Source organism: Protopterus annectens, chromosome 10.part0, assembly GCF_019279795.1.
Source record: "Protopterus annectens isolate FY-2018-M chromosome 10.part0, PAN1.0, whole genome shotgun sequence".
In the NCBI taxonomy this organism is placed as follows: Eukaryota; Metazoa; Chordata; order Ceratodontiformes; family Protopteridae; genus Protopterus; species Protopterus annectens.
The window spans coordinates 53,870,522-53,893,781 of NC_056744.1; the positions used below are offsets into that span (position 1 = coordinate 53,870,522).

The following is a 23,260-nucleotide window of genomic DNA, read 5'->3' on the forward strand; positions in this document are numbered from 1 at the left end:
CACTTCTCTTGAGCTGGAATCTTCACGGGGACTATGGCGGGAGTATGATCCTTCCCTTCATCAAGTTCTGTGTCTTGTGTGAGAGATTCTTTTGGTGAATCTAAGTGTCTTACACTGACTCTGCTTCCACACTTCAGGGGGGTGGGTCTTCTAAACAGCCAGAAATATTTCTACATCCTTGCTGAAGGGAGGATTCAAGACCTTCAGAGGTGAGCTGTCTGTGAGACTGAAGTTGGAGAATGGAAGCTTCAAATAGACTAGGATGTGAGGGAAGAGCTGAAACAGTAGGGCTATCTCCTTCCCACATATGATGGCAGACCAAAATCCTCTCAAAATTCCTTGAATGCAGATGTGGATGCCAATGGCATCAAATAAGGCAACATCTGAGCCATCTCCAAGATGATGAAGCTGACGGCTGCACCCTGCATGCAGAAGGATCAGTCAAGTCTAAAACAGAGATTGGATATGATAAATTTCTGAGTGATGGGCCCAAAGCCATGAATGGTCCTGAAACTGGCATCAGTGGGGGGGGGGGGGGGGGTTGTGCTCTCAAAGCCAGTTTTAAAGAGACAGATTCATTTATGCCAGGAAACTTCCTTGTCAGGTCATAAATTCAAGAGCCAAGCTTGCTCTCCTAGTCCAGTTCTGTTTCTAAACGCCCCTCTAATGTCTGCCAATAAAACCTCCAATACAAAAAACTTAAAAGTATGATTATTACCTATATGCTGAGCTCTCCTACTGATGCCAGTTTTGAATATGAGCATTTTGGTGTTTTATTAACTTTTTATCTCTTTACCCTTTTCCTTGAAGGATTACTGATGTATAGATTAGGTATTTGTAAGGAAAAGTAAGTAATGTATACATCGTTGGTTTAATATTTATGCTCATGCTTTAGCAGTATTCGCTGAACAGACTGCTTGCGCATTCAGTTTTAATTGGTTGTGTATAGTTTAAATGGATGAGTTTAGCTTTTCTATTTTCTCTGATGAAGTGGTCAGTGAACTGTGAAAGCGCTTATTTTTAGACTGTTTGTACATTAAAGTGTTTTACATTTTTTATTTAGCTGTGGTGATTGTTGACTCATTACTTTCTATGCTGTTTTGTACTTCCTGGTGTTCACAATCTTTGTTCAGCAGTGGTACCAGCTGTTTTTTTGCTGATCCCCCAAACTATACATACTACCATTTCTCAGCCTATTATCTCAAGAGAGCAGGTCATCTTGGCACTCTCCAAGGCCAAAACCACGGTATCAATGGGACCAGACAACATTACAGGCTGCCTTTTAAACAACTTAAAGCATGACCTAGCAGACCTGCTTGGATCCCGGTTTAACCACAGCCTGCAAACTGGCTATGTTCTGGTGGAATGGAGGACAGCAACAGTAATCTCTTTGCATAAAGGGGGGACCATCAACCAATCCTGGGAAATGTTAACTCCAAAAGCTTGACTAGCTTCATCTGCAAGGCCATGGAAAGACTCATTATGGACCTTAAGTCAGCAAGCAAAGGAGAGTAGTAGTGCTGAAATTGAATTTCTCCTCAAGTCTTGGTGAGTACCTTCGCGAGGTGGACCCTGTTTTTCACAAAATCTCACCAAGGTGGCACTGATATATAGACTGTATTTATACAGCATATATCATGGACAGAAGTAAATCAAAAATAAAGATAGCTGGGTGCACAAGACCTAGGATAAAAAAGTGCCCAATCCTGGTAGGTGCACTGGTGCCAGGACTGGAAAAAAATGACAGTGTAGAATCCTCAAAATACAGAAACATTCCTACAATGGGGCCAGGCCAGGCCCAGGGGGAGGATGGCCCCCTGTTGTAGAAGGAAGTAGCAGTCCACAAAAATTACAAAAACTGATTGACCAAAGAAGAGCCATAAAGATGACAGAGTGGACTACTGAGGATAAGAAAGAAATTATGTATTGTTACTATTATGTAAAAAGCCCAGAATTTCCAGACACAAGATATACAAAATGATTAAGAGAGAAATTAGAGGAAAGAAAAATAATTCTGCAGGAAAAACTGTCAGAAGCTTCAAATAAACATTTGCGTTCATTAATGCAACAGATTTTTGAAAAACAGTATATAGATCAAGAAATTTTGACCTGTTTGGAAAAAGAAGCATCTGAGGAAATGAGGAAATATAAGCAACAAAACCTAGAGATATTTGAAAAATATAAAAAAGAAATATGGACATGGGAAAGAAAGAGAGATTTGATATGGTGCAATATTTATGCAAAGGAGAAAGCCAGGTTAACTAATACAGAGAAGGCAGTCTCAAAGATATTAGATTAATAGCACAAAGACGTAATGTAGAAAAGATAATTAGTACAGCAGAAGTTAAAGAAACAGAAGTTGAAGTTATGAAGTGCCTGCGAAGTGAAGGATTTAATGTAGAAGGTCAAACAGACTACATCACAGCATGATGGAGCAAGTCCCCAGAATAAGGAAAAGCAAGATCATCAGGAGACGTGAAGAAGAAATATGAACAGGGGAAGGGAAAAGAGATTTAATATGGTGTAATATTTATGCAATGGAGAAAGCAAAACTAACCAGTACAAAAAGAGCAGCATCAAAGAAATTTGAAGAAAAATATAGGGAAAGGAATCCAGATATGGAAAACTTTACAATATAAAAAAGAAGAAGACTAAGAGGTAAAGTAGAAAAAGAGACTAGTAATGGAGAAGTCAAAGAAATAGAAATTGAGGTTATGGAACAGCTGCGAAGAGAAGGATTCAGTATAGTAAATCGAATACAGAAGACACCACAACAGGATAGAGCAATGGATATCCAAATTAAGGGGAAACCAGTGGAACAGGAAGCAAATGGTCAGGTGTCATATCAAGACATTTTGGAGCCTTCCACAGGGAAACCAGTATAAATGTTCATTTGAAGCTAGACAGCAAGGAAAGGAACAGGAAACTGTGGAAACTCTGATGCAGTCAATGTTGAGGGGTGATAGGCCAGCGAGTTCCCATATGACAGAACAACAGATGACAGGATGAAACTGAAGATAATGTGCCACAGGTTGGGAGGGTGGCCTAATGGTTAAGGTGTTTGCCTTACAAACACAAGGTACAGGGTTTGAATCTCACAGGGGGATAATTGGCTAGGCTTAAAATGGCTCGCAAGGGCAGTTAGCCTAGTACTAATCTATGAACCTATGAATCTATGAACCTATGAAGATGCTATAGAACGTTCTATAGAATGCCCGCAGGAAAAGGAAGGCAAGGGATGTGCCCTCAGTATGGAAGAAAATGAGTTAAGAGAAGAGTTGCTTGATTTAACAGACAACGACAGATATATCAAGCTCAATGAGAGAAATAGACTGCAGAACGTTAATAAAACCCCAAAAAGCTCAATGAGAGAAATAGACTGCAGAAGGTTAATAAAACCCAAAATGTCAGAAACTTGATAAAACAAATGAACACAGTAATTAGGACTGTCCATAGAGCTCCATGTGCTAAATTAATAACTGATAACGTTCTACCACAGGAACACAGGGTAGCGAGGGAAAATAGAGGGTGAAAGCGAACACCATCATGGAAATATCGAATAGAGAAAACTATAAAGCAGCTAAGACAAGAAATGTCATTGTTAGAAGATTACAGATGAGGGAATAGATCAACAAAAATACTAAGAAAGATAGATGGGATAAAAGCAATGCACAGTATTAGAAAAGACCAGGATCTATTATGCACTAGTGGAGATAACAAACTAAAAATTTCAAAACAGGCAGAAAGACTTAGAAGATACGAAGATAAATATAAGGGAAACACTCAAAATAAACTTGATGACCCAAAAATGTTTTATAGAGAATTGGGAAATAAGGTAAAAGGAATTGAAAGACTGCCAAAAAAGATAAGTAGATACATTTTGGAGAAGAATCTTTGAAGATCCTATGGAACATAACAAAGATGCTAAATGGACAGAAGAAGTAAAAGAAAGAATAAAAAGTTTAAAGGTACAGGATATGAAATGGGATGAAATAACAGCCAGAGAGATTGAAACAAAGTTGAGAAAAGCCTCTAACTTGAAAACCCCAGGCCAGATGCAGTACCTAACTTTTGGCTTAAAGTATTAACTTATTTGCATGAGGATTTAGCCATGAGTAAGAACTATTTATATGCGCACCCCGAACACACACCACACTGATTAACAACAGGAAAGACAATGCTCTTATTTAAGAATGAACTGGTAAGCTACCCTAAAAATTATAGGCCAATAACTTGTCTTCCAAAGATGTATAAACTATGCACAGGAATTGACGCAGACAGAGTTTATAGTCATTTAGAAGAAAACTCAATTATGGCAGTAGAACAAAAGGGCAATAAAAGAAAGTCATATGGAACAAATTTTCATTTGTTGTTAAACAAAGTTATAGTGGAGAACTGTAAGAAGGGGAAGAATCTAAGTATGGCATGGATTGACTACAAAAAAGCATTTGATAGTATCCCACATACATGGATAAAAGAGTGCTTAAAAATGTATAAGATACACCCTAAACTGATTGACTACATTACAGTAACCATGAAACAGTGGCAGACCACTTTTCAATTAAGCCATGATAAAGGACAGATTATCCCAGGGATAAAAATTCAAAGGGGGATATTGATGATTCTTTGTCACTGTTGCTATTCTGGCCTTGCCCTAAACCCATTAAGCTGTCTACTTACCAGCTTAGTCCATGGCTATAATTTGGTTCCTAGAAAACAACAAAGTGTAAAGACTTCTCATCTTCTCTTTGTCGATGATTTAAAATTGTATAGCTCATAAGATAAGGAACTGAAAGCACAGCTGCAGTTTGTCAAAACCTTTTCAGATGATACTGGAATGTCATTTGGTCTTGATAAATGTGCAAAAGCAACCTTTAAAAAAGGAAAATTGCTGCACCAGGAAAACATCAATTTGGGACAACAATGTGATATAAAAGAACTTGAGCAAGAGGGAGTGTATAAATACTTGGGAATTGATGAAGGATCAGAAATAAAACATGAACAAATGTAAATAAAACTTAGTAAAGAATACTTTAGAAGACTTAAATTAATCCTGAAAACAGCATTGACATCGACAAACAAGATCTAAGCTATAAATCAGTTTCTCTTCCTGTCCTAACTTACAGTTTTGGAGTGACTGACTGGCCCCAAAAAATGTTGGATAGACTGGATATTAAAACAAGAAGGATGCTTCATGCTGACCAAATAATTTATAACAATCAGTCTATACCAAAATTATATATTCCCCATTCCGAAGGAGGGATGGGCCTCCTTGAAACTGATTATATGTATAAATCTGCAATCATGGGACTCCATACATATCTACTGACCTTACAAGATCCAAATGTAGTGAAAGTTTTGAAACATGAGGAGAATAAATCTAAGATGACATCTCTGCTTAATTTAGCAGAAGCATATCGACGTCAAACAGGAATGGAAATTAAAGCAGAAGTAGATAAAATCAGGCAGCAACTGAATGTGCTAAAAAGTAAAAGAAAGAATATAAGGTGAAGGACCAGATAAGAAGGCAAGAAATGTGGAAAAAACATAAATATAGTTGCAAGTATAGAAAACTTCTGGAAGAGCCTCATGCTGATCAAGAACAAACACGGGGAATGGTTAAGGAGAGGCAAATTTACATCAAGAAATGAAAGGTTAATACTGGCAGCCCAAGATAGTGGGCTATGTACACGCATTGTGGGTGCCGCGAAGAGCACTTTTGGCTGACATCAAAGAGTGAAACAATACTAATTTCATGAACTTTAATTGTACTTTGACTTAGGAATGGGGTCCATTTCCGTCATGGTATTAGAAACCCAAAAGACTTGGAGAAATTAAAAACGGCAGAGACCTTATTAACAAGGACATAGGTAATCGCCAAACACTGGACCCCACCCAGTTCATATTCGTTAAAGGTAGATCATGCCTGTTAAACATGGCTGATATCACTGAGAAAGTCACCAAGGCCCTGGATGAGAGAAAGACAGGCATAACACTCATCTTGATCTAGCCAAGGCATTTGACACAGTCCGAAACTCAGGTATTATAGAGAAACTCTCTCAATTGGGAATTAACCCCTACATTACTAGATAGGTAGCCAAATGGCTCACTGACAGGATGCATAATGTCAAAGTGGGTGACTTCACTTCTAGCAAAAGACCAGTCACCAGTGGCGTACCACAGGGTTCTGTGCTGGGTCCTTTACTGTCTGGAATGTATTTCTCAGAAGTCCTGGCAAACGAGGACAGCTTGGGGCTGATGAAGTTTGCTAATGATTGCAAACTGGGATCAATAACTAAGTCCCCAACAATTTTAATATACTGCAGACAGGGTTAATGCAGACAAATGAATGGTGCCAAAGACACAGATTAAAGCTAAATGAATAAAAAAATGCATCATCATTCCCTATGGGAAAGTTGACATCCCTGCTAATTACATTACAGACAGCACTCCAGTGGTACGTGATCTGATTGCTCAGGTTGATAGCAACCTGAACGTTTACCACCATGTATCCACAGCAGTAAGGAAACCCTTCTATATGGCTCATCATATAAGTAAAGGCATCACATCTAGATCTAAGTAAGTTATAATTCCATTATACTTGGCCCTCATCAGACCAATAACTGAGTACAATGTTCCCTTCTGCATGTAAAAGTCAACATCAGGATAATTAGTTTGCTGTCTCTCAACTTCCTTAAAATGTCAAATAATGTATAAATTACAGCTTTGGAAAAAAGTATTACAAAATACAATCAGGAGTATTAAAAGCTTTTTGTCAAAGACAAAAAGGACTTCCCTTTCACAATCACAGTCCCTAGCCAAATGGTGATGGTAACACCCACCAGATGACAGCTGGCAGGTTGCCATACAACAGTAGTGCAGCTGTGAGCTGCACTAAAGAATGCCGCATGAATTTAATCAGATAGCTAATAGCAGTAATGAGTCTTCATAACCTGCCTGGTAAAAGTAACTATCACGGATGATCTTTTCGCCTGCTGGAGGAGAAAAAAATGAAAATGGTTGACAATATACACATTAGCTAAGAATTAGTTGCAGAACATTAAAAAAAGATATGCAAATACAAATAAGTTGTTCGCTACCAACCCTCCTAATTAAAATATGAAACAACTTAACCTCCATGTTCAGTGGCTCAGTCAAAACTACCCAGAAGACTCTTTCAGTTAAAAAGGTTCGACTTTATCTACAGATACTATATATTAAGATAGTTTCGCTTATCCAGAAAATAACCATTAGATATGAATCATTGACTTGCCTTTTCACTAGACAATAATTTTTCTATTTTGTTTCATTGTAGTTTCTACGGCACCGTCAGACTGAAACCATTATATTCAAAGAGAAAATGGAAAGTAAAAACAAATTTGTGTAGCTTGACACTGGTGGGACTGATGTAAAAGCAATTTTTCCTCTTTCTTGGCAAGTTGCACCCATTCTAATGTTTGAAATGCCACCCAGGATGTACATTTTTAGGGCTGTTATATACACTATATTTACAAGTGAGAGGAGCAGTTCTTAATACAAATTTCTTCTTCTTTTCATGGGGCTTGAGGCATTCTTTTCCAATTTTGGATTCATAGAAACTGAATTGATAATGCACCTTGGTGAGTTTTAGCATAAAAAACCTTGATGTCTACATTGGTGTGTGTCGACAAATGTTATTACTCTTTAAAATACTGCTGCAAAATGTGTCCCATGATGATTTTACCAGGCTGATTTAATTCATGTCTTGCATTCGGAAAAATAGGATATACAAATGAATTACCCCTGTCCAGTAACAGTTTTTTTTGTCTTTTTCCTCCCACCATTCCTTCATTTTACTGCACTGCCCCTAATGTCCCATCCATGCCAGGTCTACCAGCTACTCCATGCAGTCCAGACTTATTCCAATAATTTTGCTGGGGCAGGTCACAGATCAAAGGCAATGGGGGGGGGGGGGTCGTACCTGGCCTAACCTGTTTCTCTCCCTTATCTTCTGGCTGTGTGGTATGGTCCCCGAGTAGGCATGCAGTGTGGGGTTGTGGTGTAGAGCCCTGCCTCCACAGCCAGGCTTACTACCACCCACTGACCACACCTCCTCTGGCGACATTCCTAGCCTCCACCATGGATCATCAAGTGATGGCCATGTACTACCCTCCTGCAGAATGGACAAGCCTATCCCTCCCTGCAGCTTCATCAGTTGCCAAAGATGCTACATGAACCTAGGTCACAGTCAGGGCTTTATCTCTCTATGCTGCCGTAGTGGTCCCTGCCCAGTAAAAGTAACAAACGCTAAATAAAGTATAAAAAGATGCCAAAAGAAAGTAGCCAAGCTATTCTGAACTGATAAAAACAAACCAAAATAAACTCTTAAAATAAAAATGAATGGAGTTTGAATGCCTAATATTAACCATTAATGAATCCTCAAACACAAACTCAGGATGAGAGGAAGAATGCTTTTGTCCTGAACACACAGCACTTTAGTGTTTTTTTCTTATAAAACATAAAAAGGTTTTTGGAAAAAGTGTCTGAAGTTAAAAATCAAGTGACCAGTAAGGAAGGGGGTAGTTTACTGTAACTGATAACAGGTAGATGTATTGCTGTGGAAGAGTTAATCAAGTGAGGGCTTTGTACTTGGCTGGATCCCATTTTTAAAGGTGACTGTTTTGGAAACTGAACTATATAAAGGCCTATAATGAAGACAGATTTAGAGACGTGTCTGTATTCTTCAAAGTGGCAAATAAACTACTTTGGAATGTGCCTTCAATTTGAATCTAACCACTCTGAATCAGAATCATCAGGTCTGAAGACTTATTAATGAAATGGGGATATTGATTACTTTCAATTCTAAAATATATGGGGATTAACTGGCAAAGTTATTTCCAAGAGTAAGAAATGCAGTGAAAGGTATTTAGGATGAGGAGAATCCCATATACATGGCCCACAAGTCTTTCGGCTTTTCCCGGTTAGGGGTCGCCACAGCGAAACACCGGTCCACTCATGATTGGCAGTGGATTTTATGGTGCCGAGTTGCCAGCCCGACACCCAACCTTCAACGAAGGCACGCCCATTCATGCTCGCACCTACCTGCATGTCTTTAACGTCACTCAACCGCGGGGAGGACATGCAGACTCCACACAGAAGGCACTCCAGCCGAGAAGTGAATGGGAGAACCTCTTGCTGTGAGGCGACAATGCTAACTGCTGCACCACAGCGGTTTACATACATGGCCCACAGTACAGTTGGCTTATTTATTGCCTTTTGTTTATAGTGATGGTCCGACTGGGCACATAAGCCCATTTTCAGTGGAGGCCCATGGAGAAAAGCTTCATTAAAGTTACAAAAATTACAAACAATTTACACAGAAAAAAGAATTTCAGTTTCTTAAAAGAAGAAATGGAATTCAGAATCATGCAATGGGTAAAACAATCAAGACAGAGGTTAATACAATTTGATTTCTCTAGGAGTGTTAAATAACAACAGACAGACTGCATGTAGACATACAGCAACAACAAATTTCATTTACATAGGAGTGATGAGAAGCAGTATATAGTTATAAATGTAGATAGGATTTATTTAGATTATTTACAGGATTAAATAGGAGAGCCAGAGAGTTAGTGGTTGGTGATAATCTACAGATCTGAGAGAGAGAGAGAGAGAAAGAAAGTTGGTTAGGGTGTCAACAAGAAGAGAGAAAGGAGGAGTTTAGGTGCTGTTTTAGGTTGTGCTTAAAAGCTAGATGCACAGCTGTACAGTTTTAGTGGGATGTGGACGCAGTTCCACTGTTTGGTGACAGAGGATGAGTATAATGAGTCTCCAGCTGTATTACAGGATTTGGATTATAAGTAGGCTGTAATTGCCTGAACGAAAGCAATGTGGTGGGGATTAGTGCTTGAGAATGTTTTGCAAAGAAGGGCATGTGTGCGGTTTGTCTATTATTTTGTGAGCAATTTGAAGAAGAGCGAATGTAAGGTGATTAGGTTGTTCTAACCAGTTGAGCTTTTTAGTGTTAAGCAGTGGTGCATACAGTAGAATGCATTAGCTGCAAATCTGGCTATTTTGTAAAGCATGCCTCTAATTTATTTAGTAGGATGGCCTGAATGCTGATTAATATGGGTGATTCATAAAGAAGGAAGGTGAAGGAGGATGATGGTAAGGATTTCCTTGAGAAGTCTGTGAGGCAGTGTTTGCTTCAGTAGAGGAAGCCCAGTTTTTGATGAGTTTCCTGGATAGCCTGGATGATATGCAGGTCAAATTTAGGTTACCACCTATTATGACTCTTAATAGTTTGGAATTTCTTACAATTTCTATGGTGGTTGTATTTGTTAATATAATATTAAAAGGCACACTGGTTGCTGAAAGATGGGCGTACCTTCGTTGAAGGTTGTGCGTCAGGGCTGGCAACTCGGCCCGTAAAATCTACTGCCAATCATTAGCGGACCGGAGTTCCGCTGTGGCGACCCCTAACCGGGAAAAGCCAAAAGACACAACAACAACTGGTTGTTGAAAGAGGTATGAGCATGAAGAGCATTAATTTTGGGGGTTTTGTTTGGTATTTGAGATTAGCTGATGAGCCTTTCTTCATGATTTTATGAAAGTGAAGGAGTCTTGAGACACTTGCTGAAGTAGCGGAAGGGTCAAGTCTGAGCAGATGATGGTGGCAGCTTCAGCATATTCTTCTAAGGTGGCAGGATTGCTGGCTTTGTTCAGTTTGTTTGTGAAAATATTGAAAAGTACTGGGCCTAGAATTGAACCTTGTCGTACACTGATGGAAACAGTGAGGAAGGGCAATAGGATCATTTTCCATTTTTATGGCCTGTTGTCTTTTGGAGAGATAGCCAGAGAACCAAGTAAGAGATTAATGACATAGTAATAGGAAAGATAGCACATTGATTAGGAGCTGGTGGAATGAGGATATTACAGCACCATTGTTTCTGTTGGCATTTATGGTTTCTCAGAAACTAAACAGAGCTGTTGTTGTGCTGTGGTGTGGTCAAAAGTGATGTGTGGGGGAAGAGTAGTTTGTGGTTTATGAGATGTATTAAAAGTTGGGAGTGCATATATCTTTCTAAGATTTTGCACAGAAAGGGGAGAATTGCAATGGGGCAGTAGTTGGAGAGGTCTGTGGCTGATTCACCTTTGTGAAATGGTATAATATGTGATTTATTTTTCCAGATAGTGGGTACATAGTTTTCTGTGACTGATCTATGTATAAGTATTGAGATGGGGTATGCCAGAATGTTGGCAGTTGACTTAAGGTATTCGGGTCAGAGTCTGTCAGCAGCTGGTGCAGTGATTTTCAGCTTTGAAGGTAATTTTGAGAGCTGAGGTAGGTATTTTGTGGAACGAAAAGAGGGGTAGTTGAAAATATTCTTCATGAGGATAGTGGCCAAAGTGGTTAGAAAAACATTTTATATAGCCCACCTAATCATGAAGGGATTCACATCTAGATCAGGGGAGGTCATCGTGCCTCTTTACTCATCCCTCATCAGGCCCATAATCGAGTACAATGCCCCTTTTGGGATGTACCTTACCAGACACCTGCAGCAACTGGAAAGACCCCAGATGTACCTCACCAAGAGGATCAAAGGGCTCAAACAGATGCCATATGCTGCCCGGTTAAAGAAACTCCAGCTCTACTCAGTGGCATACCGCCTGCTCAGAGGCGATCTGTGCCTGATGTATAAAGCCATGTCCAACCCAGAATTAAGGGACATGCTGCACCTCAAAAAATCCAAATCCCATCGAGCTACGCGCTCAAGAGACTTGAACCTCAGCACTGAAATAAATAGGACATGCTGGAGGGACAGATTCATAACCCAGAGGCTCCCTTCACTCTGGAATAAAATCCCAGTCCAGGTTAGGCAGAGTCCCTCATTGACTCTCTTCAAGAGGAATCTTGATGAGTGGATGGGAGATCGTAGGTTTACCCCGGGTATCACTTCTGTGTCACTGTTAGACAGAGGCACAGTATACTAACCTCGAAAAAGGGCATAGCAAAATTAATTTAAAATGGGTGGCAAAAGCCAAACATACTCTGGCTAGGCTTATAAATGCCCTAGGGCAGATAGCCTAGTATGAACCTATGAACCTCTGAGAGATGGCAAGGTGGATTATAGTCTAAGAGAGACAGCACAGAATGAACAAGTGTGTGTTACATTGGGTGGCTATGGGGTCTGTGTTGTTTGTGGCAGGAGATGAGGTGGTGGGTTGACTGGGGTATATCAGGGTTTTTATGGCTGTCCAGAATTTCTTGCAATTGTGGTGATGTTTTCCTAGAAGTGAGTGAAAGAATGCAATTTTATTTTACATCAATTTCTAAGTTGTCTAAGAAATTGGTGTTCTGCCTTTATTCCAGGACTTCCAGGCTTTGTGTCTATATAGCATGAGGCTGTTTAGTTTCTTTACTGAAACATGGAGGAGAGTTGCTCTTTGTTCTTATGGAGCTAACTCATTTAGTATGTTAAGGAATGTGTTACTGTGATGTTTAACAGCATTTTCTCGTGGTATTTTTTTTTTTGAGTATTTGTGTTGTATTGGGAGAGGTAGTTTAAAAGCTGCCTTTGTTAAAAATGGGAGTCTATTTAATTGTTTTAATACTGTATATTTGGGGGTATGATTAGTTTGTCTTGTGATAAATATAGGGAGATGGTCACTGATGTTGTCTGTCAGACCGCCAAAGGTCTTTATGTTTGAGGGTGAGGTAGTAAGGATCCAGTGTAGTAGGGAGTGCCTGTTACTGTGTTTGCTAATTCTAATGGGTGAGGTGATTACTTGAGTGAAACTGAATAGGTTTGCAGAGAGGGTAAGGCAGTAAGTGTTTAGAAGTAAACAGTTTATATTCACATTCCCAAGTATAATACTTTGTTTTATTTATATTACTGGAAAACCACTGAAGGATATCTTTGAGAATGGGAATGTTGCTGCCTGGGGGAATATATGGCACCAATGCAAATAGTTTTGTACTTCTTCAGGTGTAGGAGGGTAATAGATTATTCGATGTTGATATAGTTGGGGTGACTCAGTGGGTATTTGGTGATGTTTAGTGTGTTTTTAAGAAGTACTGCAACCCCTCCAGCTTTTTTGTGTACTCTGTCATTTATTACATTGTAACTTGGGAAAGGATTTCTTCATCATTAATGCTTGGTTTTAACCAAGTTTCAATGATGATTAGAATACCTGGGTTGTGCACTGCAATGCATGCATGGAGATCTGAAATTTTGTTGTAGATGCTTCTGAGGTTTATGTGCATTAATAGCAGGATGTGGTTAAGATTAGTGGGTTGTGTGTATTGGCAATGGTGGGAGCTGAAGGGCAAGATGGCATATGGTTGGTTTGAAGGGATGGTCCAGTATTTGATTTGATGTTTTTGGAGACTAGGAGAATGGAAGTGTGCTAAAAGAAGTTGTACCATTTTTTATATTTATATCTTAGGTTTAATACTAATATATTCATCTGGCTGTTCTCTCTGATGTAGCTGTAATTGACGAGAGCCTGTGTTCCCTATGGGTAGAGACTGCATTCAATTTTGTAGATGTTGGATGTTTGTTAACTACGAGTATACAGTTGGAAAAAATAAATGGGGGGAGTGTGGTAGGATGTGGCAGTGGTGAGTATGCTTAGTATAATTGTGAGAGGAGACTGGAGCAGTAGCATATTATACATAAGTTAGAGGAAGATATAGTTATTTAGTTGGAAGTTGTATGCTATTTTTGTTGGAGTTTCTTGCAGTAGATTGGTTAAAGTAAGTCAAACAGGCATATGATATGAGTATTTAAGTACAGGAGTTAGACCAGATGGATTTCTCAGTGAATTTTGCTGCTTGTTTTGTTCCTGTGGGTGGGGATAGGAATGTAGAAGTTTAAGTGAAGTGGGGGGGGGGGGCAATTGGGGGTAGGGTAGTGGAGCAGCATGAGCCTGTGTGTGACAAAGGCAAATGGAGCAGGCTAAGATGGTGGTACACCTGTCATGGGTGAAAAAAATATCTGTAAGTCTAAAAGTTATACAAGAGTACACAACAAGTACTGAGGTGAAAAAAGTGTGTTATGAGTATACAAACTACCAAATTGTGATATTGGTAGTTTGGAAAAAGAACATTTGGGAAAATGAGAAAATAACTTTTTTCCTAATTACTTTTAAAGCTAACCACTTTAATGCTCAAAGCAGAAGTTGTTTGTTCATTAGCTATCATTGACAACTTCAAGACATGGAAAAAGGAAGAAGCAAGCCAACACAGAACTGCCTATATAGGCAAACAGGGACAACCACAAAAGCAGTAGCTGGAAAGAGCAATTAAGAAAGTGCAGGCTGCCAGCAAGAGTAGGGTGTAGCTAATTAATTAAAGAGGGAAGGGGGGAAGATTAAGGCGTAATGGAGGATATTTTTTTAATCTAGTTAAAACAGCCAAAAAAAGACCACAAACTACTGGCCAATCAGCGAAGAGGCATTACACTTGGTACCATTTTCATAACAGCATGACTAGGATGACAACATGAACAAGTAAATTCCCCTTGTATGGAGTAAAAAGACAAGTCTTTAAGCTTTTGCAGGTCTGGATGCTGTAATTATTCTGCTGTACTCTTTGGGGCTGGGGGTGCAGTTCATGACAAAACTGAGTAAAAACAAAACAAGCCTGTAAGCTTTTGCAGGGCTGCATGGTGTAATTATTCTGTTATAGTCTTTGTGTGGGGGAGCAGTCCATGACTATGTGGCTAGTGCAAGTGTCTGAGGGTGGACAGCTGTTGGGCGCTAACCCTCTAAAACTAAACCAATGATACTGGTAAAAGAGCTACAAAGTCCTGTTAAAAAAACTGAATACACTAAAGTAGACACACCAGTTAGGAATGTTTTTATATTCTTACTCTATGTATTTTTTTTTTTTTGCCTACTCTACATTTTAAAGTAATTCTAGAAAACAGAAAACATGTGCAGCCTGCTATGTTTGATGGTGATGAAACCTGCTGGTTCACCTGACAGAGACTACCAAACCAAATCTCATCACCTACTTTTTCAAAACTTTTTCCACATTATGCCATTTTATCAAATATAATTAATGTCATCTCTATAGAATTATATTCCTTACCTCATCACATCCAATGTGAAACCACTTCACATCTTCATGTAAAGCCATGACTTGGTCAATCATTAAATGGACGAGTTCCAATGATCCTACTTTGTGTGGATTCAGGGCATTTGGAAAATTTTCCACTTCACGAAGATGGGAAAACTCACCATGCTTTAGCACAAACTGTAGAGAAACAATTAATTTAACACTATGGTTGCATTGGTAATATTGCGTATGTACATTTGACTAAGCTGAGTAACATAACTGCTAAGAAAACAATATGAAAAATTTTACATTTCACTTATCCCGACAGTAACAAAGCTATTAAAAATACAGTAAAAAAGATTTTAGTCCAAGTACTTTTGAAGCAAAACCACCTTCTGCAACATACCCTTCCAATACTGTGGGCCATGTATTTGGGTTTAATTATCAGGTAGTGTGAGTCTAAAATGAGAAATGAACCATTTCTGTGATCATTTCTGAAAAAAAAATTTCTTTTATTACACTACACAAATCATACTATCCAAGAAGAGGAAACAAGTGGATGAGGAGGAACAGCACCCAGGAGGTTAAAAAGAAAATAATGGCAAAAATTGAAAGTGATGCTGGCAGAAGACATTAGGAATGTGAACAAGGGCTTTTTCAGGTAAACAGCAAAAAGGATACAGCAAACAGTTAAATGATACATTAGGTAGGCTTTTTATCTCCTGTTATTGAGCAAACATTAATGTCAATGTGAAAACATAACATTTAATTTGCTTTGTGATTGGTGGCAGAATTTCCAAACATTATCCAAGGGAGAGACAGGCATGACCAGTCTACACTAATGTGAAGAATGGGAAAAGAAGATAAATAATAAATGTTTTGCTTTTGTCTTCACAAAGGAAAGCAACAGGAGAGTGCCATACTGGGAAAGAAGTAAGACAGTGTTGTGGACTTCACGATATTCCAGAAAAATGGAGAGCCACAGAAGTAGTCTCTCTTACGCAGATTTATTTTTTTAATTTTACTTTGATTTTGTTACTGGGTTAGTCAAAAACCCTTTTCAGGAGAGACCTAGAATAAAAGCACCAAGATATTACAAATGCTTTTAAACAGTCATCCAATAATATATATGAAACAAAAGTTATGCACTTACCATAAAGATAGATCAGTGTTGTCTTGTTTTTGTCCAGTTCAACCTTTGGGACATTTAATCCAATCGGATCTGACCATGGCACTTTGTGGATCCAAAGCTCTAACTCCTCCCCTACCCATAATTAACCATGTTCCCTCAAAGTACCTCAGATCAAGTTTGCTTGCTCATACCCATAAAATTATGTAACAATCCTCATAATAGACTAACTTGGATGAAACAGTATAAATAGTGGCCATAAACAGAGAAAAACAGTTAAGGACTGTTCAAGACAAGGTCCCTGGTAAGGCCCAGCCATTCAAAAAGGAAGCGCCAGATAACAATTTTGGAAGGTGGAGGAGGGGATGTTGAACTCAACAAAAATAAGACAACACGGATCTATTGTTATGGTAAGTGCATAACTTCTGTATCTGATGTCGCCTGTTTTTAACCTTTGGGATAAATTCCCAAGCTACCAAAATACCTGCAGCAAGAGAACGTAGTGGAATCTAGGATATCCAAAAACAAAGTTCAGCAAACGAAAAGATGCCCTTCTTCAGACCTTAACAAACAGTATGAGAAAACAAGCCTTTAAATACAAAAAGCTTCCAATTAATTAAAAGTATGCTTTAAACATATGTGCCACCTGGTTTGAATAGTGCTGTTGCTTTAAAGCCTCTCCTAAAGAAGAGAGGCTTAGTACACTGATAAGTGTTAACACCTAACAATGTTTAATTGTTTTTAATTAATTGGAAGCTTTTTGTATTTAAAGGCCTGTTTTCTCATACTGTTTGTTAAGGTCTAAAGAAGCGAGCAACCGTGAAAGCGCTTACCTGTATTTATTTGTTTTTATCTGTTTTTTGGAATTAAAGTGTTCTTACTCTCAGCATTGGGCATCTTTTCGTTTGCTGAAGCTACCAAAATACCTAGGTAGTATCAAGGATGGACCAGTTGGCTAAATGGTTAAGGTCTTCTTCACCCATGCATAACGTACAAGGTTTGATCTGGACTTCCTTCCACTGCCTGTTTGGAGTTTGAGTGTTCTCCCTGAGGAGTTTCTCCCACCTCTGAAAAACATGCTGAGTGCTTCCATCTCAAACTCACTTAAGAATAGAGCTGTGGGCAGAGGCACAGACTCTAGACGGTGCCCCATAGGGGGAGTTGTACAGACCAACTGATTTCGGCATATACTGTGATGCGGAGTATCCTCAAGATAGAAAACAATGGATCACAGACTATGCGCTGTGGCTGGGCTAGCCACTTGACCATGTAAAAATATGGGTCCAGATGATCTGATTCTGTTGACTAATGTTGGCAAACTGGGCATGGATATCTGCCAGTGATAAGTGGGTTTAGGACCAATCCTACTCCGACCTATACCAGGGACTCAAGCTAATAGTGTGAGGGGTGTATGTTCTCCTACTGGCCAGTCTGTGCCCGCCATAAAGCCCAGCAGCCTTGGGTCAATAATCTACTGGCCAGCTGGTGTCCAGTTGCTCGCTTGGGTTACCTGGAAAAGCAATGTTGAGCGGAAGCTGGACATAAAATCAATCAACCTGCCAAACATGGACTAAGAATTGCCACACTCAATCTAGGTTCACTGACAGGATGAGGCTTGGAAGTGGGTGACATGATGGTAAGGATGAGGATGTACATTGTCTGTATCCAGGAGACAAGATGGACGGGCAGTGCAGCAATGTCACTTGGCTTGGGATCCAGAGTCTACTACTCAGGAGGAGGACAGGCTAGACATGGTATGGGAATTGTGGTCAGGGACAGGCTTCAGAAGACAGTGAGGGAAGTCACCAGAATTAGTGACAGACTCATGGAAGTCAGACTCCAGCATAATGACATAGCAGTATTCATAATCTCAGCCTTTGTCCCACAGCAGGGTTGTGATAATGAGGAAATGAGTGTATTCAGAAAGCAGTTGCCGGACATATTAGATAAACAGGAATTGGTGTTGATAATGGGTGACCCGAATGCACATATTGGGACAGACAGAACAGGATATGAGGACTACCTGTGTCCACATAGGTGGGGCAATAGGAATAAAGGAGAGATAATTTTAGACTTCTGTCTGGCAAATGGCTTTGGCTCGATGGTCGCCAGCATATGGTTCAGAAAGGCAGAGTCACAAGATTACATACAAAAGTGGCCAACATGCTAGACTTCTTCCTAGTAAGGAAAGGGCACTGGGGTAGAACAGTGATTGCAAAGTCATCCCCAGTGAAACAGTCGGCCCTACAGCATAAACCACTGGTTGCCACAATCACCTGCAAGCAGTGGTTAGAGAACATTCTAAGGTCAACAGAGAACCGGCTGAAGAACTGGAAGTTGACTGGCGAGAAAGCCCAACAGTTCAAGAAATTACTCAGGGCTCTAGTACCTCAATAAGAAGAAGAAATAGGTGGAGTTGAAGAAGAATGGCAGCACATGAAACAGCATGAGTAAGGGCTACAGAACAGACATGCAGTCAAGCTAGGCATGGAAATAAGGTACATAAGGAAAGCTGGTGATGGAATGCAGACGTTCAGGAAGTCATCAAAATAATGGAGTGCAGGAAAAAGTGAGAGACAGAAAAGACAGACCAGGCTAGGAGTGAATACTGGTTCGCTAACAAAGAGGCCAAGAGAGGAGTTGCAATAGCAAAGAACAAGGCATCAGAGGCACTATACCAACTTCTGGAAAGTGACTCGGTGGATGGCATAAAGAAACTCTATCAGGTTGCAAGGGAAAGACAGAAAGATAAAGAAGATAGTCAGGCACTTTCATAGCAGATGCCAGCACCAACCTGCTCACCAGTCTACAGGACATCAAAGACGGACAGAAGAAGTACTTCAAGTAGCTTCTGAATGAAGAAAACCCTACAGAAGCTGACCTGCCCCAGTCACAGCCTACAGTGAGATAAGAGGAGAAGCCCACCCTAAAAGAAGTAAGAACAGCACTAAGGAAAATGAAGTCAGGGAAATCAGCAGGCTCAGACCAGGTCACAGAAGATGATTAAGATGTTGGGTGAGATGTGGGAAAAATAGCTCCTGATGGTAATCACAGCAGTAGGGAGAGAAAGACGTATCCCAGATGACCGGAGGGTAAGCATACTATGCCACTGTTCAATAACAAAGGGAACAGTCATAACTGTGGGCAGTACAAAGGAATGAAACTCCTGTCACACTGCATGAAAGTTCTGAAGCAGGTGATTGATAAATGAATATGCAGAGTAGTAGAAAGTAAGATGGAGAAACAGCAGTTTGGATTCAGATCAGGATGCAGGACAACCAACCCAATGTTTGCAGTGAGACAGATAGTTGTGAAGAAGGTAGAAATAAGGAAAAATGGGCATTCCTAGACTTGGAAAAGGCATATGACAAGGTCCCAAGAAAGCTGATTTGTACAGTCCTGCTGTGGTTTGAAGTCCCTGAAACACTGGCAGAATTAGCTCAAGCTATGTAGAAGGACCCAATGACTCAAGTACTAACAGTGTTCAGTCTTACAACGGCTAGGGTGGCAGGCACTGGCATAGCCATCCATTGGCATGTCTGGATGCATCTATGGGACTTGCAGAAGTAGGAATGGGTATGCATTAGGGTTCATTTCTGAGCCCACTGCTATTCATACTGGTGATGGATTACATTAGCAAACAGGTCGGAGGGGACAGATCAACAAAGTTGCTTTCTGCAATCAATGCGGCATTTTAGGTAGACTCTGAGCAAGAACTTCAGCAAAAGGCAGGGTAATGGAATGCAGAACTAAGGGCATATAGGATGAAACCGAGTTAAGATAAGACAGTTGTAATGGCAACAAATGGAGGAAATCAGAAAAAGCTGAATATTGAGATAGAAGGGAAAACAGTGGAACAAGCTAACAAGCTTTAAGTATCTGGAAGGGGTGGTTAGGGAGAAAGGAAATCTTAATGAGGAAATCAAAGTTACAGTCAAATGGGCTGCAGCCAACTGGCACAAAGTGTCAAGGTAGTTTATGACAGAAGAATTTCAAAGAAGCTGAAAAGTAAGGTGTATAAAGCAGAGGTGCAACCAGTACTACTGTATCGTACTGAAACCTTGGCAGCAAAGGCAGATCAGTTGAGGAAGGTAGAGGTGATAAAGATGAGGTGCCTAAGACCAGTGGTAGGATGCACACTGTGGTACAGAAGAAAAAATGAGGACATAAGAAAGAATTCAAAGTAGCTCAAATTGCAGAAACAATAACAGATTATGGTGGTTTGGGCACATATGCAGGAATACAGAAGTCAATCTGGTGAAAAAGATTTGGGACAGACAGGAAGAAGGCAAGAGGAAATGAGGGCATCCAGCAAAGATGTGGATGGACTGTGTAAGAGAAGACGCGTTACAGTTAGCATGAGCGTTGAAGGTAGGAAAGTGGTACTAAATAGGGAGAGATAGCAACAAGTGACACAACCCCCTGATCCCAGGTAGAAAATGGGGTTTATGATGATGATGAAGGAAGGATTATTCCTGAGAATTGTGTAGCCATATGACATAAGGGATCTGGACTGTACATCCAGCTTGTAGTGAAAAACAAATGTGTGAACAGTGGCTCAAGTAGCTGCAGCACAAATCTCGTCAATAAAAACTCTGCACATAGCAGAAGAGGTAGTTATTGCCCTTGCAGAATAAGCCTTTATTTTTTTCTGTAAGTATAAGTCCCAGCTTATTGTAGACAAAGACTACACAGTAAGAAAGCCACTTAAATAGAGTAACTTTTGATACACTTTGGAATGGTTTAGCTTTACAGAAAGCAACAAACAGATGCTCAGATTTCCTAATATCCTTAGTCCTGTGTAGACAAAATCTGAGGTGTCTATGAAATCTAGTAAATGTAAGATACATTTCCCTTCATTAGAAAATCTCAGGAAGAATACTGGCAGACTGGTGGTCTGATAAAGGTTCATTTCAGATGTCACCTTTGGGAGAAAAGTGAGATTCATTCTCAAAGACAACTTGTCCTTACGGAAAATCATACATGGAGGTTTACAGGACAGTGCTTCCAATTCAAAAATCCTCCTTGCAGGACTAACAACCTCCACAAAAATGGTTTTCCAAGCAAGGAATCTTATTTACTAAGGCTGAATTAAGGCCTGCAGCATGACAGTGTAGCTCCATGGAGGAAATGGATCCCTTAAAGGGGGTCTCATGAAGAAGGTTCCCTTCAAAAAGGCCTTAGAAATATTTTGTGAAAAATGGGAGTCTGATTGTGTCTTTGGAAATGGCTGCCAACTGAAACTTGATTGCTGTAAACCTAGAGCCCTTTTAGAATAGATGCAACAAGAATTCCAGAATGGAAGGAAGAGGTGCTGACAAAGGGTCTATTCCCTTGGAAGATGTCCAAGTGGGAAATCTCTTCCACTTGCTAAAATAAATCAATCATATTCTTTTCTGACAAGCTAATGGAATGTGAACCACTTGAAGCAGACAGGCTGGCATCTCTGGCAACCATTATAACTGGAGGAACTATGAAGTTAGCTTCACGGTCTCTAGGTCCGGGAGACATTGCCCGGATGGATAACTCATTGGGTCTAAATGGTAATCCACCATCCAAGGCAGATGTACTAGCTAAGGCTAGAGGAAGGGGAGCTAAACTCGTCAGGGCCAAAAAAGAACAATGAAAATCACTATGGCCTTGCGCTTTCTGGATTTTGGGATGAATTTTGTTATCAATAGTATGGGGGAAGGTGTATACAAGACCATGGGGCCAATTGCAGACTAGTGCATCCCTTGGTGATTGACCTGTGGAGGAATCAGGGTGAAGTAACTGCTGCACTTGTTTAGCCATGAAGCAAGTTTGGCTCTAGTGACTGAAAATTTCCGTTGACACTACTTGACTGAGGGACCACTCATGAGGCAGAAGAACAGACCTGCTCAACTTATCTGCCAGAACAATTGAAGTCCCAGGGATATGCACTGCAATGAGAAAATGAAGGGAAGACATCACCCATTGCCACATTCTCATGGCTTCTTAGCAAAGTGAATATCAGCAGGTTCCCCCTAGCTGATTTTTGCACCACACTACTACCATGTTGTCCATCTGGATAGAAATCACAGCTTTTGGGAGGGAGTCCTGAAAAGCCTACAGTGTCAGGAGGGCTGCTCTTATCTCCAAGATACTGAAGTAAAGACTGGCCTCCAGGTGTGATCAACAACCATGGACTGTCTTCCCTTTGAGATGCCCACTCACCCCAGAAAGGAAGCATCTGAGGTTACTGTGACTAGTGGAGCTGATGGGGAGAGTGGTCAACCTTTCAAAACCACTGGGGAGGTCCATCACCACTTGATGTCCGTCCTGCAATTGAGTGTTAGATGAATTTGAGTGTGTAGAGGATGCAATCTTTGTGACTAGTGAACCAACAGGGTCCAGTGAAGGACTCTCATATAATATATCACTAGGCGACTAACGTGATCGCTGATGCCATTAACACAAATAATCAAAGAATGAGTCTCACTGGAGGACAGGGATGTTGAAGAACTTGAGCAGGTAGACTCTGAACAAGAACTTCAGCAAAGGGTAGGGGATGATATCCAGATTCTGGAAGTTCAGTTATTTGACTGATCGTATTGAGATGGCATCCATTAAAGTTCATCTGTTGTGTAGGTGTCAACTGTCTCTTTGCTTGACTGACTGTAATTCCCAATTTCTGGACAAAATGGACCAAGAAGTTCCATTGTTGTACCACAAGATCCCTGGCTGAAGCAGTGAGGAACTAACTGTCTAAACATGGGAATACCTGGAATGGTAGCAATCTGAGATAAGCTGCCACGTCTGCCTTAGTTTTGGTGAACACCCATGGTGGAGGCCTGTGATGAGACCAATGGGCAGTGCCCTGAACTGACAGTGATTGGCTCCTAGCCATGAAAAATATTGCATTTATTTGAACTGTATTTGCCGTGATGTTGCTACACACTCGGGTGTGCTGGCCTGCATATATGGCCCAGTAATAGATGTACCTCCCTGGACTACATGAAAAAAGACATGGAAGAGCTCTCTGATCATGTAGTCCAGGCTGGTATGACCCTGAGTAGCATCCTGCCCTCACCAAGAATGACACCTCAGTATAAAGAAAAAAATGATCA

The 23,260-nt window shown here is 40.2% G+C and overlaps 1 protein-coding gene across 1 annotated transcript in view; it reads right to left on the reverse strand.

Moving 5' to 3' along the window:
* The window catches only part of HEXD (hexosaminidase D), a 651,835-nt gene that overhangs the window by 422,027 nt on the left and 206,548 nt on the right, over positions 1 to 23,260 (reverse strand). Inside the window, exon 6 of the mRNA XM_044085015.1 lies at positions 15,077 to 15,241. Within this exon, the coding sequence (XP_043940950.1) occupies positions 15,077 to 15,241 (165 nt within the window). The remainder of the gene's footprint in view (positions 1 to 15,076; positions 15,242 to 23,260) is intronic.